Here is a 20,020-nt window from a genome sequence, read left to right as displayed (position 1 = left end):
AAATACAAGCTTTCATATTATCATACTCGCTTTCTGCTTCTGAAAGAGAAGTATAAATTTGCTGAGCCTTACCCTTAAATTGTGTTTGAATGATTAATGGCCAATTTTCTTTAGGGGTTTGTAACTGTTGCGCCAATTTTTCCCACTGAAGAAAGAAAATTTCTGGCTCTCCTTCTGAAAATTTGGGTAAAAGTTTTACATACTTGGAAATATCTATATGACCTTCCTGAACTACGGGTTGTCTATCAACAATCCTAGCTTCTACTTCTGTCTTCTTTAATTCTAACTCTACTTGTTTCACTTTAGCTTCCTCTTCTCTAGCTTTAAATTCTGCCAATTTTATTTTAGTTTCCTCTTCTCTAGCTTTAAATTCTGCCTCAATTTGCATTTGTTTCAGTTTAGTTTCCTCCTCTTTAGCTACTTGTTTCACCTTAGCTTCCTCTTCTCTAGCTCTAAATTCTGCCTCAATTTGCATTTGTTTCAGTTTAGTTTCCTCCTCTTTAGCTACTTGTTTCACCTTAGCTTCCTCTTCTCTAGCTCTAAATTCTGCCTCAATTTGCATTTGTTTCAGTTTAGTTTCCTCCTCTTTAGCTTTAAGTTCTGCCTCAATTTTCATTTGTTTCAGTTTAGCTTCCTCCTCAATTTCTACTCTCCTGACCTTTAATTCAATCTCCTTAATCTTAAGTTCGGTTAGTCGTGCCTCTATTTCTAACCTATTTGAAGGAATTTGTATAGCTGTAATCTCTTCTGGAGATAAGATCTCATCTTCGATCAGATTTTCAACGAGTTCCTGAAGTATTTTTTTCTTTCGCAAACTTGTATCAATGTCTACTCCAAAGTGCTTGCCTATTTCTATCAAAGTGTCTTTAGTTTGTTTCTTTAAGAAACTTACCTTGGGATTTTGAACGAATTCTTGAACTATATCATCCATCTCTATAAGAATGTGTTAAATACCTGATCCAATATCCTTGGCAAGGGTCGCCACTTTGTTACGGGCGGCTGGTATGTGAAGAGACGTTACGTATAACGTCTAAGTGCTTAAGAACCAGCGCACTTCTAGAAGCCACTGTAGGACTGAACTATCTGGTCAGGGCCTAGATAATTCGTAAGACTAGAAGTAAAGGTAACAAAGAAGATTCCAGGAAAGGAATATTAAACTAGCGATAAAACTAGTAAACGAAATTATTAATGGAAAATATTTACAGGCAATCAACACAAAAGAGAATGGGCAGTAGGGTCAATGGGACCGTTACACGATTATGGAAATATGGTTCAAATAAGAAACACAAGATAAGTATGCAATATGGTACTATCTAAGTACACAGAGATCAGGAACATGCATCAAAATAAGTAATAAGTACAAATATAAGTAAAGTAATGCAATGTATATCAGACACGTAATGTAGGCAAAAAGGGTGATCACTTCACACCAATCGTCTCATGAATCTAAACCTTCTAGTTTTTATCAAGAGATCAATATGTGGGAATATGACAAGGAGTCAGCGAGTTCCACCGCTTATATACCATTGGACCGGAAGCCGGATACTTCCGGTTAAGGGTGCGGGAGAGGAGGAGGGTAAGTTAACACGTCAACATGGGTAGTTTTAGGACCCTCGACTCGCTTGAACAATCTATTTATTTAGTAACTGTCAAATCTGTGCGCTCCGAACTATTCAGGATTTCGCTTGTCTGTTTGTTCTACAAGAGTGCGCACCTCACCGCACGTAGGCAAGATTACATATAGTGGACGGGCGTTACTGCTTAACATTGTTACAATACATACATAGACAAGAAATATGAACATAGTTATGTAATACAAAGGAACACAATTCTATAACATAATTACACATATGACGTAATATCTAATATTACGTTACAGTATTGATTTATTTTGCATTTTTATATATGTGTGCTTTCACTCCAACAATATCATTTCTCTTGTAAATACAATAAAAATGTTTCTGAATATCCCATAACAAGGATATATATGTATAGCACAAAGGTTGTAAATTATTGTATACCAACAACGAAAAATTAAGAATTTCATCACCATTATTGTACATAGTATTATCGGCATTTCGAATAAAGAGATCAGTCATGGGATTGAATTTAAGTAGTCTAGCTATTCTTATGGAAGATAGCTGTTCTTTAAAGAATACAACCAGCCGTTAGCACTGAACACGGAAGTGTTCATTCCAAGTGTGCTTAAGGAAACCGTACCGCGGCGAATTAAATATTCTGACAGGTACATTCTGACGAGAACACTACCAGCCATCGGCACTGAACACGGAAGTGTTCATTCCAAAATGTATGGGTTCTAGTATTTTAGCCGAGTTGTAGGAAAGAGGCCAAACGCAGAGTATGGGAGTCCAATATATATATATATATATATATATATATATATATATATATATATATATATATATATATATATTTTTTTTTTTTTTTTTTTTTTTTTTTTTTGCTGCTTTTACTCAAGTTTAGCCGAGTTGTTGATTATTCATAAAAAGTCGTTGGCTTACTTTATATTCAGAAGATGTTGTAGGGGGCAAGTATGTGGAATTGGTGTATTGGTCTATAATTGTTATGATGAAAACATGATTGAAGGCTTATCTTCACGAAGGATAAGGGTTTAGTTGAAGTGGTAAGAAGCAAGGGATCCGAGTTTCAACTTTGTTCTGTTGTGCGTGAAGAGGAACGCAGTTTTTTTTTTTTTTTTTTTTTTTTTTTTTTCTTTTTTTTAATGCATGGGTGATTCTGATATGGAGGGAATACCCAAATAACGAACATGGCAAGGTTTTATTGAACACCAATCCCAACTCTTACATATAAAAAATTGTTGTCCTATATTATGTCTTTTCCTTCAACTGACAGAAAGAATCAAGGCGAAAATTGACTGAGCACCTCTGTGATTGCGGGTGGGCAAGTAATGTTACTGTCCGTTACCACGTAGCCAGATATACTCTTGGACACTGCATCCAACTCTTTGAGTCGAATTCAAGGCCTCCACTGTAGCAAGTCGCTTATGTCTCTTTCATCTAGAGGATGACGGAAACAATCTGCTTTGCTTTTTCGTTGACAGTACGCTGGATGGTGAACTGGTTGGTTGTTACTTTACCGTGCAGATCTTCCCTGCCGAGGGACAAGGTCTTCAAGCAGAATGAATCTGGCACCGTCGGCATCATTGATGAGTGGATTCACAGCACAGTGCACGTTGATGGGTATGGACGAGAAGAACAACGGCAATTTTGGCGAGTCATGATGGCCACAAGAATGAGAGCTGTCGAAAAGCTTTGAGGATCGATGAGATATATCGTTAGGAGAAGCAGGGTGAACGTCGGTCTGGATATAGACGTAGAAATTTGTCTTCCACCTTTAGTTTCAAAGCCCATTTCTTGGTCAACTTTCTGGTATGCTGATGTAATTTACATTCAGAGAAGGAAAGTGCGAAAAATTGGGGATTATATATTTGTCTATAATTGTAATTAGTGTAGTCGTATTATGATCAAAGATAATGAATATGGCGAGGATCAATCGCTCCATAACGAAGTCGGATGAAAAATAAAATGCTCTGTTTTTCATCCAAGTGAATTTTGAAATTATGAAATGCATTACACTCAATTACCACAACTGGAAGTTTATCCCAATTACCAACGAAATGGGACCTTTCGCAGTAAGAGATTTGATACCAGACACCGCCAGATCTTGTAATTCTTGCCGGAAAATAATGACTTTTTTGGGCAAGTATTATAAACTTACAGAGGTATATCGTTGTACATTATTGTGTCTGAAATTTAAGTCAATTAATTTCATGGTTGCAAACGGCATATAGCATTGCTTGAGCCTCTATTTATAATTACAGATGATATTCGTAAAACAGCCTATAATTGTATCAAACCAAGCAATTTGTCATTTTCTACCGACTTCAATGGACATATACTGATATATACTTTCAACTGAATGCACCAAGCAATAGGCAAATCTATGTAATGTATAGAAAATATATCTTTGTATCGAAGACTTACTTTTTCCGGTACGATAACTGAAGCCCCCATCCACACTTACCATCACGCATCAGCGACTTGATGCAGTTGTCGTGTCAAAAACTTGTTACTAGTGTTCGGACGGGCTGCATTACTGCGAATACCTTGCGCGAACAACCAGATCTGTCATCATTTGGCTTTCACGGGATGAGGATGTCTGCCGGCGCTCTACTCATTTAATCATTAAACCACCACAGCTTTGGAGTGTATACATTTTTCGTGCCAACATCAGACTTCTTTGATGCAATGATGGCAGTCATTTCCCTATGAAACTGTGTTTTCAGGGTATTAAGTTTTTTGGAAATGTCTTCATTCCGCACATTATATTTTGTTAAAGAAAAGAATTCAGCTTTCGATGTTTGTACTTTTTATATTTCTCATCTTATATTCTTTGCACTTGATGTTCCAAATGGCTGGGTACTGCTTTAGTAGCTTAATGTAATGTAATATAATAGTCTTCGTCCACTCGAAATGCTTTGCGGAAGTTGCTTGTGCCATTGTATGAAACTAGAAGAGCGAAGCAGAGCGCGTGCTTTTTCTCCCTTCAACTGTTGACACACTGCGCAGCGATTAGAAATCGGTATGCCCATGACTGCTTTCATGATGCTGCGACGTTTTTCAACTCATCGCTTCAATACATCGCACATCAAATACTCGTACGTCCGCCACCACTGTTGTTATATTTTGTCTCACTGATTATATTCATGTACAGGACGTGACAGTGATATCCATTATTTTTCGACACTCTTAGATAAATTCCACAAACCGAAATCGACATCCTCTAATTTTTACTGCTTACACTTACTTCAGTAAAAATGATTACCTATTTTTAGTTTTATCTTATAATTGAATTAACAAAGCCTTATCACACACCAGTAAGTAAAATTTATAACATTTAGAGTCATGTTTTTAATTCTAAAAACACTTATGCAGCCATTTATGTCGTATGTTTTTTTTTTTTTTTTTTGTATATCGGTTTCCAAATTAGCTTAGTCACCCCTTTGCCTCATGGAATGTGAGACAATTGAAAATTCTAGCGCTAATAGGAAACTACGAGCCTGACTGCGAAAGGTCCCATTGTTAGCAAAACTGTTTCCTCCTATTTCGAATCTATATTTACATCCTGTCAGCTTTATACCAATATTTCTCTTCATGTTACTATTTACGCTGGAAGCATTTTCTGTTTTGATCATGGTAATTCCAGTGGAAACCTTAGATACTTGTATCACTTGCGTCTCCTCTATATTCTTTGAGCGACCAAGTTAAATTTTTTCAGCAGTTTTCCTATGCTTTCTTTCTTATATTCATTTTTTTTTCCACTACATTCTTTTTAAGGTATTAATATCATTAATAAGATTTGAGGATCATACAAAAACAATTTATTCCAAGTGTGGAGTTGGTGAAGATAGCTCAATTTTTGAAGACAAATATGAAAGTTAACAATACTAGTGTCTTATTTTTTTCTGAGGAATGAATACAATGCTTGATCTTCTATGGTCGCTATTGATAATTACACCAAAATTCTTTTTTTATCTATTTTATTTAAAGAATTACCAAATAATGTTTATTTATATTAAGTATTATTTTCCCTGTATACATAACATTATGTTTATGACAAATTTCATTAGTTTATCTAAGTACCTTTGAATATTCAAATTCGACTTGGGCGAAATCTAGTGTAATGCGAAGTAAAATATGGTCATTCAAAACTTTCACTTCTTCTGGCAGATAGGATATCTATCATGAGAGCCGCAGCTGTGTAAGAAAAAGAGGCCTCTATCAAATATACAGATGTGTAGCTCGTTTTTTGCACCGTCATAGGGCTGCTGGGTGCCGAAATCGTTCCAGTATCCCCAGAAAGGCGTGCCCACCATCATAGGGCTGCCATCGACCCAGTAGAAGGCCGCTGTATCGCTCTTGCGATGGCCTCCCACCCAGTAGCTACCCCTGTCTTGACCTGTTTCGTGGAGGTGACGGATCAAATGCCACATGAAATCTGCTGACTTAATGATGACCAAATCGGAGTCTATGGATTTGCAATAGTCCCGCATTTCCTCCCACGTTCCAGTTTTCTTCGTATTCACGTACACGCATCGACCGAACACCTCCGTGAAGGGGAGCGAACAGGGGGTGACAGGTTCTCTGGGTTTAAAGTTGGAGGCTTCCATCGCAGCGAGTCGTTGGCTTATGTCTTGCAGTTGGGCTTTTTGTGATACGGCTTCCTCGAGGAGGCTGACGGACGCTTTCAGTTGAGCATTGTCGCTGACGAGATGATTCAATGTGGCTTCGACAGACCGGATGGTGACCTGGTTGGTTGTTACTTTGTCGTTCACATCCCCGTAGCGAGAGGCAAGGTCCTCAAGCAGACCGGATAGTCGGGCAACGTCGGCGTCCGTGGCAGGAGGATTTCCAGTGGACATTGATGGGTGCGTGAAGGCGAGAAGAAGAGAGAGAATTTTGGCAAGGTCCATTCCGGCAGCAAGAGGAGATGTCGAGGATCTACGAGGAACACTAAGATGTATCGAGCAAGAAGAAAATAGATTCGATATAGAAACCGTATCCAGTCTGCCGGTCCTCTTACCGTAGCGTGGCAGTTGGTTGTCCTTGTGGTCCCGCTAGCGTCTTTTATACTCAAAGGAGAGAAGGAGGGAGGACGAGGGGGTTGTCTACATCTGACATGATGAAGAAACCAATGGAGTCTTATCAGAGATAAGGAACATGACGATGGAGACCACTGGCAGTGATTTGATTACCGATCTTCTTCTATTTTGTCTGAAGAGTTATGTACAGTGAGTGCAGCAGTTGGAGGGTGCTGTTTTGGGGTGAATGGCTCTCCTTGAAACAGTGAAACCTATAGATCAATACAGATCACAACACTGACGTGATTTGATCTCATGTTTTCCTTATCAGTGACGTCATGAGATGTGACAGGGTCTATATAAGAAGACTCCGTCGCTGATAATGTCATCCCAGGGAGGAGGTAAAAGAAATTCAAGTTCGAAATACCAAGGCAAAGCTTACGTAATCAAGCACGACGTAGATGGTACACGCATAAAGCAAGCGTTGTAGTCCTTGCGTTTAAAACAGATAACAGGCCTTTTTTCAGTGCAAAGAGGTTGTTTATATAACATATTATCAGAATGAAAGTCAATCTATTCATTTCCTGTCTCATACTTAGAGTGCGAGTATTTTCCTTTTTTTTATATAAAAGCATTTATAATGTGTGTGTGTGTGTGTGTGTGTGTGTGTGTGTGTGTGTGTACTCAGTTGTATTTATCTAGTTGTATTATACGGGAAAGGGAGATACTCGTAGTGACCCACATTTGTACCTCGCAACATCTAGTTTGTTCTTAAATTCTTGTATGGTATTTGCACACAGTATTGTTTCGTCCAATTTGTTCCAGACATCCACCACTCTGTATGGAAAACGTTTTTTTTTTTTTTCAGATCTCTTCTATGACTATCCTTTCTGAGTTTCTTTTCATTCTTTTATCCCAATTTGATAAGTCTTTTCTGTCAACGACTTCCATTCCTTTTATGATTCTGTAAATGGCCAATAGATCGCCTCATTCTCTTCTTTGTTTCAGGGTTGATAGTTCCAGTTTAGACAATCTTTGTTCGTATGTTAATTTTGAAAGTGTTGGGACCATTTTTGTCGTTAATCTTTGGATTCTTTCTATTTTCCTTATATTCTTTTTTGCACTGGGTGTCCATAGCATCGCAGCGTACTCAAATTTTGGTCTTTTCAGTGTGTCTAGCATTTTATATTACCTCATCCAAGCAATTAAAAGCCACATTTATTGATCTTGGTAAATTGTAGGTTTCTCCGACTATTTTGTTTATTTGCTTGTCTGGGGACATGTCTCTCGTGATAATTGCTCCTATGTCCTTTTCGGAACTAATTTTTTTCAGTTTGCACCGATCTTATATTCTCCTGATTTTTTTTTTTCAAAATCCATCATACTACATTTCTTAATGTTGAAGCTTAGTTCCCTCTTTTGACTCCATTCACAAACCTTGTCTGGGTGTCTCTGTAGCGATTCACAGTATTTTTCCGTACTTACTTTCTTTAGTAGTTTTGCGTCGTCTGCAAAAAGTTCTTGTAACATTATACACCTTCATCCATGTCATTTGCATACTCGTATATAGCAAACATCATCAGAGCCAATACTGATCCCTGTGGGACTCCACTTGTCATTTCTTCCCGGTTAGAGTTTTTTATCTCTAAGCACCACTCTCATTTTTCTCCCGAGTAAGAAATGTTCCATCCCTTTCAATAATTTTCCGTGTACACCTGTTGTTTCGAGTTTTCTTAACATTATTGTGTGGCACTTAATCAAAGGTCATTTGTAAGTCCAGGAAATCGCAGTCTACCCATCCGTCCCTTTCTTGCATTACATCTATTAACCTTGAATAGAAATGAATCAAAGTTATGGCACATGACCTCTGTCTAAAACCGAATTGTTTCGAATTTAGTATATTGTTCTACTCCAAATCTACTTTTGATGACTTTTTCTCAAATTTTAGCTATTGTACTTTTAAGAGAGACCGGTCTATGGTTTGTTGGGTCTTCCTTGTCTCCCCCTTTAATATTGACACTATATTGGCATTTTTCCCGTCTTGCGTACATTTCCTTCTTTGAATGAGCAATCTATTATCTTGTATATTTTGTTCGTTAGTTCATTTATACATTCTTTTAGTATCCAGTTTGCAATTCTGTCCGGGCCGTGTGATTTTCTGATATAAAGGTTCATTATTTGGTCCTTTATTTCTTTCTGTCACAATTATTTCTTTCATTGGAGGGGATCTTTCTCCCCTTCCTTCATGCCAATTGTGTATATTTTATTTTGTGAATACATATTTGAAATGTTTGTTCATAATTTCAGACATTTCTTTATTTTCTGTATATTCTGTATTTCCTTGACGTAGTTTCACAATTTCCTCTTTATTTTCTAGTTTAACATTTACATATATATAGAATAATCTAGGTTGATCTTTACATTTGTCTATTATGTCTTTTTCGGAGTTTCTTTTTCTTCCCTGTGTATTTTTCTATATTCGTTTCTTAGTTTGATGCATATATATATATATATATATATATATATATATATATATATATATATATATACATATATATATATATATATATATATATATATATATATATATATATGTATATATATATATGCCACTTTCCCGTTTTTTTTCATCTTTTCCAAGCTTTGCCTCTTTAAACTTTTGCCTCACTACATTTTTGTTGTACAAGCATTTAATGTACACCTTTTCTTGTTTTTGTTTTGATACGTATTTATCTATTCCCTCAATATAACACTCTTAATATCGTCCATTTCTCTTTTCTTTTGTTTCTTCATTAAAGAAGTTTTCCCAACTAGCTTTTTGAAATAATTTTCCGAGTTTCCTGAAATCCGTTTTGTTATACATCAGGTTTCCTTTTTTGTATGTCTCATTTCTTCCGAGATATATTTTCTCTTTTAGTTCGAGCTCAAGTTATATGTGGTTACTCCTCCCAATTGGTGTTCTGTATGTAATTTTATCCACAATATCAGTCTCTTACATAAACACTAAATCTAGTCTCGATGTTTCTTCATTATTTCTACATCGGGTAATCTCTTTTACCCATTGAGTCATTATATATTCAATGGTCATGTCTAGAAGTTTGTTTCCTCCAAGGTCCTCTCCACCCTTCACTATCATCTCCCAACATATTTCTTTAGAGTTAAAGTCCCTCATAATTACTAAATTTCCTCCTTTTATAATTTCATTTAATATATGCCTTGTGTTTTCCAGCATTCTGGAATAATCAAACTCTTTCCAAGAATGTGTTTTCGGGAGTACATATATCACTACAAATTTTTCATGTCACGATTTTCAACTTATATCATAATAAATAACACACTATTATTCCTTCTCTAATCTTTGTTAGGTTTAAGCCTTTCTTAGTAAAAAAAAAAAAAAAAAAAAAAAAAAAAAAAAGACTCCCCCACCATGTTTTTCCTCTCTATTTTTTATCCAGTGATTATATATACCTTGTCCAACACTATATGGTAATAGTGGACCTTTTAATTTCGTCTACACAATTCCCATTATATCTGTTTTTTCTTCCGCCGGATAATAGTTTAATTTATTTAATCATGAAATCAGACCATCTATGTTGGCATACGTTACTTTCAATTTTTATTTCGCCTCCTTTTCTATTTCCTGTGTTTCCTTTTATATACACATACATTTATATGTATATACATAAGTATATATATACATATATATATATATGCAGAGTCCACTAGGAAAAGGAAAAACACACGGAGTCCGAGCGCTTTCGTGATATATTCACATTATCAAGGAGTACAGAAAGATGAGAACAAAAAATGGAGATACAGAGTATAAGTAGGACAAGAGAGACATTTACCCTCCTCTCCGAAGCCTGAAAGCTCAGGTTGGGTCACTCGGTGAGGTCATGGAAACATATTATTATTACATTAACTTTTAAAATATGTACTATTTATGTTACTGACAGTAACAACTTTACTGGTTTTGTTTTGTAACATAAATAGTACATATTTTAAAAGTTAATGTAATAATAATATGTTTCCATGACCTCACCGAGTGACCCAACCTGAGCTTTCAGGCTTCGGAGAGGAGGGTAAATGTCTCTCTTGTCCTACTTATACTCTGTATCTCCATTTTTTGTTCTCATCTTTCTGTGCTCCTTGATAATGTGAATATATCACGAAAGCGCTCGGACTCCGTGTGTTTTTCCTTTTCCTAGTGGACTCTGCATATTTGTGATTCGCGTGTGACTTGTGAAATTTGTGCATATATATATATATATATATATATGTACATATGAATATATATATACATATATATATACATATATATATATATATATAAATATATATATATTATATATATATATATAAATATATATATATACATATACCATTTTCTCAGGCTCAAGTCCAGCACTCTCTCTCTCAAAAAAAAAAAAATCTTTTGGTTTCTGTTCTCTCGTTTTTTGTTTTTTGTTTTTGTGTCTTTTTAGTGTCGTTTCTCTCTTTCGTCGACGCTCATTTCATTTTTCAAACTAATATCTTTGTAGTTTTCCCTTTTTTCCAACTTTACTGGTTTTGTTAATACTTCTTCCGCCATCGTTTAACTCCTTTGTTTAATTTTTAGAGGTCTATTTCTTTCTTTAGAGTATAGTCCCATTCTATGCACTTCTATTTCTTTTTCCATCTCTTGCCCCTCCTCCTTTATCCTTACACAATTTCTTTTGCAATATCTCTCCCCTCTTTTTCTCTTAAGTACCTAGCTACATTATGTTTTTCTTTAATACCATATACTACCACACACTTTTTTATCTACTGTGTCCCTGACCCTGTGTGTGTGTGTGTGTGTGTGTGTGTGTGTGTGTGTGTGTGTGTGTGTGTGTGTGTGTGTGTGTGTGTGTGTGTGTGTGTGTGTGTGTGTGTGTGTGTGTGTGTGTGTGTGTGTGTGTGTGTGTGTGTGTGTGTGTGTGTGTGTGTGTGTGTGTGTGTGTGTGTGTGTGTGTGTATTCACAACCAGGACTCAGTTCATCTAACTTCTCGAGTGTGAGAGGCCAACGTTCCAAACCTCTTCAGATAACTTGTTTCTGTAGATGTCATCAGGTTCGATCCAGATGATACACCCCATTTTTAACCTGGCGGGTCCTGGATAAAGCCCATGTGATATAGGCTGTGATGTTCTTTTCGAAACGCTTTAGCCTGCCGAACGTAGCCTTAGCTCTCCATCCCTAAATGCGAAAGTGTGTAGTCTAGGTCATGGTGCTGTCCAGTGTGCTTAGCAGCACATTGTCAAGATCTTTCATTAAGATATTTCAGTTGTTTGTTTGAAGAAATGTTTTCGTGCTTGTACTGTTGGTTTTACTTGCTGCATTTCTACTCGTAAGTTTTGATACATGTCTTCCGCTTCTATTCGTACGTCCAGGCAAGTATGTTTTGCATCACGTGTAAAGTTCTCTTAATTGTTTTGTGTTTACTTATGTAGTTACTGGTTTCCACGTATGGAAGGTTAGTGCCTTGATGCGTGAGCCTATCGGCTCTGGAAGGACATTCGTGTATAGACTCTATAGAATTGTGTCAGAAGCACATCCCTGGGGCACTCCATTTTTCGGCACGAAAGGTCGGGACAGGTGGTCCTACCACTTTATTCTTATTGTCCTCTCGTCCAAGTAGAACAAAAGTGTGAACGATATGGTGAAGTCAAAGTAGTTGTATCATTTGCATATAAAACACTCATATCAAACAGTGACAGATGCCTTTTCTACATCCTTACAGACCATGATGGCCCTAACAGGGCGATCATCTAGCGGTCTTTGGGCTCACTACACTATCAGTGAGAAGACGTCTTCATCACCCCGATGTGAACGGAAACCAAACTGACAGTCTCTAAAGGATATCTGTCTTCTCTACGTTTCTGTTAACACATTGGCAGAGAACATGATCGAGCATCTTATCAAAAAAGCTCTAGTAATGGTATGGGGCAACAGGATAAGAGGCAATAGGTGTTTTATTTCTAGCTTTTTTTGGGGGGGAGGGGGGTTAGCGAAAGTTTTCAGTAATTCAACAAACCATCCATTTTGTTACCTTAGCTAGTATTAGCAAAAATTATTTAGTGGCACAAATTCAATATTCTAAAAGCAGTAACAAGTATTTAATCAGGAAACATTACAGACACGTCCAAACCTCCCACTCAATACACTTTTATCTATTCATTAAAATAATACTTGTAAATATTTTATGTTCATACCCCTCCTGATATCTTAGAATTTGAGTACTTCTTATCTGCAGAATGTTGGTACTAAAGCAGACACAAAAGATTCTCCGCCATGTCTAGATGCACCCCCAGTAGGGTACGAGGAGATCTTGTTAATTGAGGTGGCTATGACGTCAGTAGGATCAAGAGTGTGTTAAGATGAATAATATCATTACTGAGTATTAATACACTCTGGAGACGAAAGACAGAAATAAAACAGAGATACATTTCGTGTGTTCATTACCTTTATTTGGTGCGGATAAATTCCTGAATGAGGAACCACACAGTCACGAGTAACGGTTGTTTATTACTTACTTCCTCAGGTCATGTGATATGTCAATATTAAAGAGTGATTGCAAAACTGCTATCCAAGGTAACCCTCTACTCGGTACAGGGTCGGAGGAGTGGTTGTCTCAGGTTGTTAGTGATAGAATAAGTAGATCGGGATACCTAGTGAGAACAATTCAACTTTGAGGCAATCAGGTACAAAGAACAAAAGAATGTAGTTATTGACTGACCTCACTTCCTCTGACAGATAGGTGGCATACTAAGGCTACAGCCATGGAGGAAGTATAGGCCTATATCATACATACATATGTGTAGCTCGGATTCATTATTATAGGGCTCCTGGTGTTTGAAGTCGTTCCAATATCCCCAGAGAGGCGTGCCCATCTTCATAGGACTGCCATCAACCCACTGGAAGGCCGAGGTGCCGCTTTTGCGATGGCCTCCCACCCAGTAACTGCTCCTATCTTGATTCGTTTCCTGGAGATGACGGATGAGGTGCCAGAGAAAGTCTGCAGAATCTATGACTGCAAGATCGGCATTCATGATTCTGCAGTGTTCCCGCACTTCCTCCCACATCCCAGACTTGGTCGAATCTGCGAACACACATCGACCAAACACCTCCGTGAAGGGAAAAGAGCAGGCGGTGTCTTTAGCCGTCATCCCTTCGGGCTGTCTGGGTTCAGCGCTCGAAGCTTCCACCGCAACAAGCCGTTTGCTTATATCGTCCAGTTGGGCTTTTTGTGAAACGGTTTCCTCGAGGAGACTGACGGACGCTTTCAGCTGAGCATTTTCACTGACGAGACGATTGACTGTGGCTTCTACAGACCGGATAGTCACCTGGCTGGTTGATACCCTGTCATGCAGATCCTCCTGTCTCGAGGCAAGGTCCTCAAGCAAACCAGAACATCTGGCACCGTCTGTCTCCGTGGCAAGTGGATTTACAGTATTCGAAGATAGGTTCATCAGGGTGAGAAGAATGAAGAGAATTTTGGCAAGAGTCATGCCGGCAGCTAGAGTGAGAGGTAACAAGGATTTGTTGTGACCACCGAGTTTCTGCTTGTCCATACGGCGTCGTTGGCATCTTTTATATTCATAGGAGGTGGGGAGGGAGCGAGGACGAATGGAGTGATGTGGTGATCTTTACTTGATGTGATAAAGATGTTGTTGAAGGCTTATCTACGCGAAAGATAAGGGTTTAGTTGAAGTGGTAATGAGCAACGGATGCGAGTTCCGAGAGTGTTCTGTTGTACGTGAGGAGGAACGATTAAAACAGATTTTTCTGTAATGCTTGGGTGATGTTGATTTGGGGCTAATGACCAAGTAGCGACCATAGCACAACTTCTTACTGAACACCAATCCCAACATTTACATAATCTTGGTCTGTCTCGCCATGCCTTTCTTATCAACAAAGTCATCAGATGTGTTATAATCAAAATTGCAGATAAGAAGTTGGGGTCACAGATTATGTCTTTTCCTTCCACTGACTCATAGAAAAAAAAATGGAGGCGAAAATTGACCAAGCACCTCTGTGTATGGAAGCAAGCAGGTGATGTCACTGTCCGTTACAGCGTACCCAGACATTCACTTGGACACTGAATGTAATTCCTTGAGTCGGTTCAAGGCTTTGACCGCTGTAAGTTGTTTGTTAATGTTTTTACTCGGGAGGATGACGGATACAATCGGTTTAGTATTTTCGTTGAAAATAGACTAAATGGTGACCTGGTTGGTTGTTACTATTTCGTGCAGATCTCCCCTCCAGAGAGGCAAGGTCCTCATTCAGGATAGATAAACTTACAAATCTGGCATCATTAACGAGAGGATTTCTGCTGAACGTTGATGGGTATATCATGGTGACAAGAATAAAGATCATTTTGGCAAGAATTATGCTGGCCACATGAGTGAGAGCTGTCGAAGACCTTCGAGGATCGCCGAGATGTATCGCTAGGAAAAGCAAGGGAACCGTCGGTCTCGATATGAACGCAGACTCCCATTTTCCTTCTTTAGTATCGTAGCTGAGTTCTTGGTCCTTCCGGTATTGTTCGTGTAATCTATATTCAGAGAATGGAAGAGCGAGAGCTAAGGGATAATATCTTTGTAATTATAATTAGTGGAGTCTTATTACGATCAAAGATCTATAACGTAGTAGGATGAAAAACAAAATGCTTTGATTTTCATCCAATTGCATTTTAAAACATTGAACTGCATTACGTTCAATTTCCACAACTGGAAGCTTACTAAGAAAGCAGGAGGCAAAATTGTTTCTACCCATTTCGAATCTAAATTTACGTCCTGACAGCTTTAGATCATTAATTGTAATCCTGCTATTATATACAGAGGAAATATTTTCTACTTTCAGGTTGGTAATTTCCTTCCAAACCTTAAAGACTTGTATCACTTCCGTCTCCTCTTTATTCTCTGAGAAACTAAGTTAAACCTTTTAAGCGGTTTTGCTGTGCTTTGTTTCATATATTCAATTTAAGTTTTGTGGTTTCTCGTTGCACTCTTTCCAATCCATCAGTATCTTTAGTAAGATCTGATGATCCTACACAAACAATATATTTCAAATATGGACGGATCAATGATCTCTACAATTGGCTGATATTAGTGAGACATTTTAAGTCAGAAATGGACGTTTCCAACCCCAGTGTCCTGTGTTTTCTCCGAGGAAGAAATACAATGCTTATATATTTTATAGTCATTAGTGATAATTACACCAAAGTTCTTTTTATTGTCTCATTTGCTTATATTTTTTCAAATAATGTGTATGTATACTAAATATTCTTTTGCTTATATACATAACATTATATTTGATATCAATTTCGTTAGTTTGTCCAAATATATATCCAATTAATTCTAGCGTTCATTTGCTATTACACATAGCTTAGTATCATCAGCAATTGTGGAAACTTATCCCCACCGTCAGTGTCGTTCAAATATAGTATGAGCAAAACTGGCCATAGAACAGAATCATGAGGATTGCACCTGACATATATTTCCGGGTAAAAACAAATCAATTCATAATAACTCGCTGTTTATGATTGTTCAAGCAGTTTCTAACCCAGTTTACTAAATTAATTAATTTCCTATGTTAACCAAGTTTAGATAGTAGTCTTTCGTGTGAGAGAGTAACAATTCGAACGAAGATAGAAATCTATCCAAGTTGTTCACTCCTGGGTATCATTGGGTATGTTTTTATTTCTATTTGTTTGTTTGCTTGTTTGTCCATGTTTGTTTCTTTGTTTATTTCCACAAGGATATACATCTCTTTATAAATCTGGTCATAGCGAATATACTACAACTGACCAGTGATTAGTCACGTCCATCTTCTGAGTGCACGAGCACATCTTCTTAAGTGGGATGCCTATGATACCAATTGTGGAAAAAGTGTGATCACTCGAATACAGGTGTCGCGGAGACGAGGGACAAAAATTAGTTTTTTTCGTCAATTGATTTTGGATACATTCTTGTATGAGGGACCAGATGATAAAGATAAATGATAAAGATATTCATTTTGGTCTTGATGCAGGAATATTCGAGAGTAGATATTCAAATGAAACAGAAGGTATGTTTTCGGATTTTTATTTAGATTTAGACTGAGAGTGATGAAAGAAAAATAAATTTTTGCTTCTTAATCTTCTCTCTCAATGTTGTAATACCTGTACTAAAACATGAACATTTCCCAACCAAACACAGAAAAATAATCACCATCTTAAATGTAATATAGTTGATATCTGCAATATCACTTATGATACTGTCTGACTTGATATTCAAGTACATACAGTAAGTTATGTGATATAATCAATATGCAAATTAATATTAGAAGACTTAGCAAGCGCACTGTTTGACAATATTCTTTCATGCGAAGAATGTTTAAAAGGATTTTAATCACTGAAAATAATTTTCTGTCTTATTAATGAAAACTTGAAGCTCTTAGTACTCTATTGGAAGGGTTAAGGACCTTTTATAGATAGCTTGCGTGTGTGCCTATTTTCACTTCGAGTTCGGTATAGATAAGAAAGAAAGATGTGGAATTTCGGAGTTTAGATGCGATGGGTTTTATTCGTCTTCGCTGGCTCTAGAACTATTTGAGGCTTGATATGCTAGATTCTGGAATTTTGCTAATCTTCGGCGACGATCTGATTACTTACAAGAAGTGTGACTAATATGTCTGAAATAGAGAAATTATCGGAAGAAGTCCAGAGACGAGAAACTATGTTGGAACCTAGTTCAGAAGTCGTCGTCGATCAAAGTACCACGCATAGTTTTCACACGTACATATAATTATGATAAGGCACATCAGAAAGCAATAGAAACATATGGATGAAATAGGAAAAAATTGTAATATGAAATATAAGTTTGTACCAGTAGGATCAAGAATAGTCACTTAATAAGCAAATGTTAAGGACGTAATGTCACTTTTTTATGCAGAGGCTGGTGACGCCATGTCGTTTCATATGTTCGGACATACCCATGGTATGTGACATTACAAAATACAATTAATTACTTTCCTTTCATTTACATGTATATTATTATGATGTAATATATAATGTATCCATAAGATGACACCAACTAATTGTAATTATTAAGCATCTCTTCTTAATGGTGCTATATGAAATATCTACAATTCTGCTGCCTATAGACATCTTGATGCAAATAGCAGCACTATACGTGTTGTTTGGAACTTCTTGAAATAACTCTGACTTCGACAACAGACTTCAGGAGAGATGAAAGTCGATGAACACCGACTGTTTGTAGTCATTGACTTCACCTTCTCTGGCAGATGGGTGGTTGTTTATGATTAAGACTGCAGCTGTGGAAGAAATAGAAGCCTTTACCATACATGCAGACATGTAGCTCGTTTCGACCGTCATAGGGCTGCTGATTCTTGTAGTCGTTCAAGTGTCCCCAGAAAGGCGTGCCCATCTTCATAGGGGTACCATCCACCCATTGAAAGGGCGCTGCGTTGCTTTTGCGATGGCCTCCCACCCAGTAGTCGCTTCTGTCTTGACCAATGTCGCGTAGGTGACGGATCAAGTGCCACATGAAATCTGCTGACTTGATGATGACCAAATCGGAGTCCATGGTTCTGCAATGTTGGCGCATTTCTTCCCACGTTCCAGATTTACTCGAATCCGCGTACACGCATCGACCGAACACCTCCGTGAAGGGGAGAGAGCAGGGTATGTCGGGCTCTCTGGGTTTCAAGTTGGAGGCTTCCATCGCAGCGAGTCGTTGGCTTATGTCTTGCAGTTGGGCTTTTTGAGATGCGGCTTCCTCCAGGAGACTGACGGACGCTTTGAGATGAGCATTGTCGCTGACAAGACGATTCAATGTGGCTTCGAGAGACCGGATGGTTACCTGGTTGGCTGTTACTTTGTCGTTCACATCCCCCCCGTAGCGAGATGCAAGGTCCTCAAGCAGACCGGATAATCTGGCAACGTCGGCATCCGTGACAGGCGGATTTGCAGTGGACATTAATGGGTGCGTGAGGGCGAGAAGAACGGAGAGAATTTTGACAAGGTCCATACCGGCAGCAACAGTAGGTGTCGAGGATCAACGAGGATAACCAAGATGTATCGGGCAAGAGGAAAAGAGTGTCTGTTACCATGCCCGAACTGTTGATTGTCCGTCTGGTGCCGCTAGCGTCTTTTATACTCAAAGGAGAGAGGGAGGGAGAACGAGGGGGTGGTCTACAAATGACATCATGAAGAGACCAATGGAGTCTTATCCGGATCAGAGATAAGGAACATGACGAGGGAGACCACTGGGAGTGATACTATTACTGATTTTCTTCTGTTATATCTGAGAAAGAGTTATGTGAAGTAAGTGCTGGTTTGGGGGTCAATGGCTCTCCCTTAAGAATGAAATCTAAAAGGCAACACAGATCACAACACTGGTATGATTTTGATCTCGTCATTTTTTCTTCATCAATGACGTCATTAGATGTTATATGGTTCTAGATAAGAATTTCCGTCATAGATAATGTCTTCCCACGGACGAGGGAAGAAAAAAATCAAGTTCGAGATACCAAGCCGATGCTTACGTAATCAAACACGACGTAAATAGTACACGCATAGAGATAAGAAACCTTTTTTCAGTGAGACAAGGTTGTCTATCTATTACCTGTCTCATTCTCGGAGTGCGAGTATTTTCCAATTCTTTAAAATAAAAACGTGTGCGTGTGTGTGTGTGTGTGTGTGTGTGTGTGTGTGTGTGTGTGTGTGTGTGTGTGTGTGTGTGTGTGTGTGTGTGTGTGTGTGTGTGCGTGTGTGTGTGTGTTTGTGTGTGTGTGTGTGTGTGTGTGCGTGCGTGTGTGTGTGTGTGCGTGTGTGTGTGTGTGTGTGTGTGTGTGTGTGTGCGTGTGTGTGTGTGTGTGTGTGTGTGTGTGTGTGTGTGTGTGTGTGTGTGTGTGTGTGTGTGTGTGTTCACTTAGTTGAATTTACCTAGTTCTATTATACGGGAAAGGGAGCTATACTCGTAGTGACCCATCTTTGTATCTCGCAACATCTAGTTTGTTTTTAGATTATTGTATGGTGTTTGCACACACTATTGTTTCGTACAAATTGTTTCAGACATCCATCACTCTGTGTGGAAAACTATTTTTTTTTTCTTCTTCTTCCGATCTCTTCTATGACTACCCTTTTTGAGTTTCTTTTCACGTTCTCTTGTTTTCTTTTATTCCACTTTAATAAGTCTTTTCTGTCAAGGACATCCATTCCCTTTATGATTCTGTAAATGGCCAATAGATGGCCTCTTTCTATTCTTTGTTCCAGTATTGGTAGTTCTAGTTTAGACAATCTTTGATTGTATATCAATTTTGAAAGTATTGGGGCCATCTGTGTCGTTGCTCTTTGGATTCTTTTTATTTTCCT

At 38.0% G+C, this 20,020-nt stretch overlaps 2 protein-coding genes across 2 annotated transcripts; both read right to left on the bottom strand.

Annotated features, from left to right (window-relative positions):
- Positions 1-5,755: 5,755 nt before the first annotated feature.
- On the bottom strand, positions 5,756-6,463 carry LOC143038284 (CD209 antigen-like protein C). The gene has a single exon (XM_076207303.1). The coding sequence runs from the start codon at positions 6,461-6,463 to the stop codon at positions 5,756-5,758; it is 708 nt and encodes a 235-aa protein (XP_076063418.1).
- Positions 6,464-16,711: 10,248 nt separating this feature from the next.
- On the bottom strand, positions 16,712-18,791 carry LOC143038491 (uncharacterized). The gene has a single exon (XM_076207734.1). The coding sequence runs from the start codon at positions 18,672-18,674 to the stop codon at positions 17,913-17,915; it is 762 nt and encodes a 253-aa protein (XP_076063849.1). The 5' UTR covers positions 18,675-18,791; the 3' UTR covers positions 16,712-17,912.
- Between the last annotated feature and the right edge of the window lie 1,229 nt (positions 18,792-20,020).

Source organism: Oratosquilla oratoria, chromosome 24 (genome assembly GCF_046742065.1).
Source record: "Oratosquilla oratoria isolate Oo_2021 chromosome 24, ASM4674206v1, whole genome shotgun sequence".
In the NCBI taxonomy this organism is placed as follows: domain Eukaryota; kingdom Metazoa; phylum Arthropoda; class Malacostraca; order Stomatopoda; family Squillidae; genus Oratosquilla; species Oratosquilla oratoria.
Note: the sequence above shows the minus strand (reverse complement) of the source record. Positions and strands in the feature narration are given on the sequence as shown.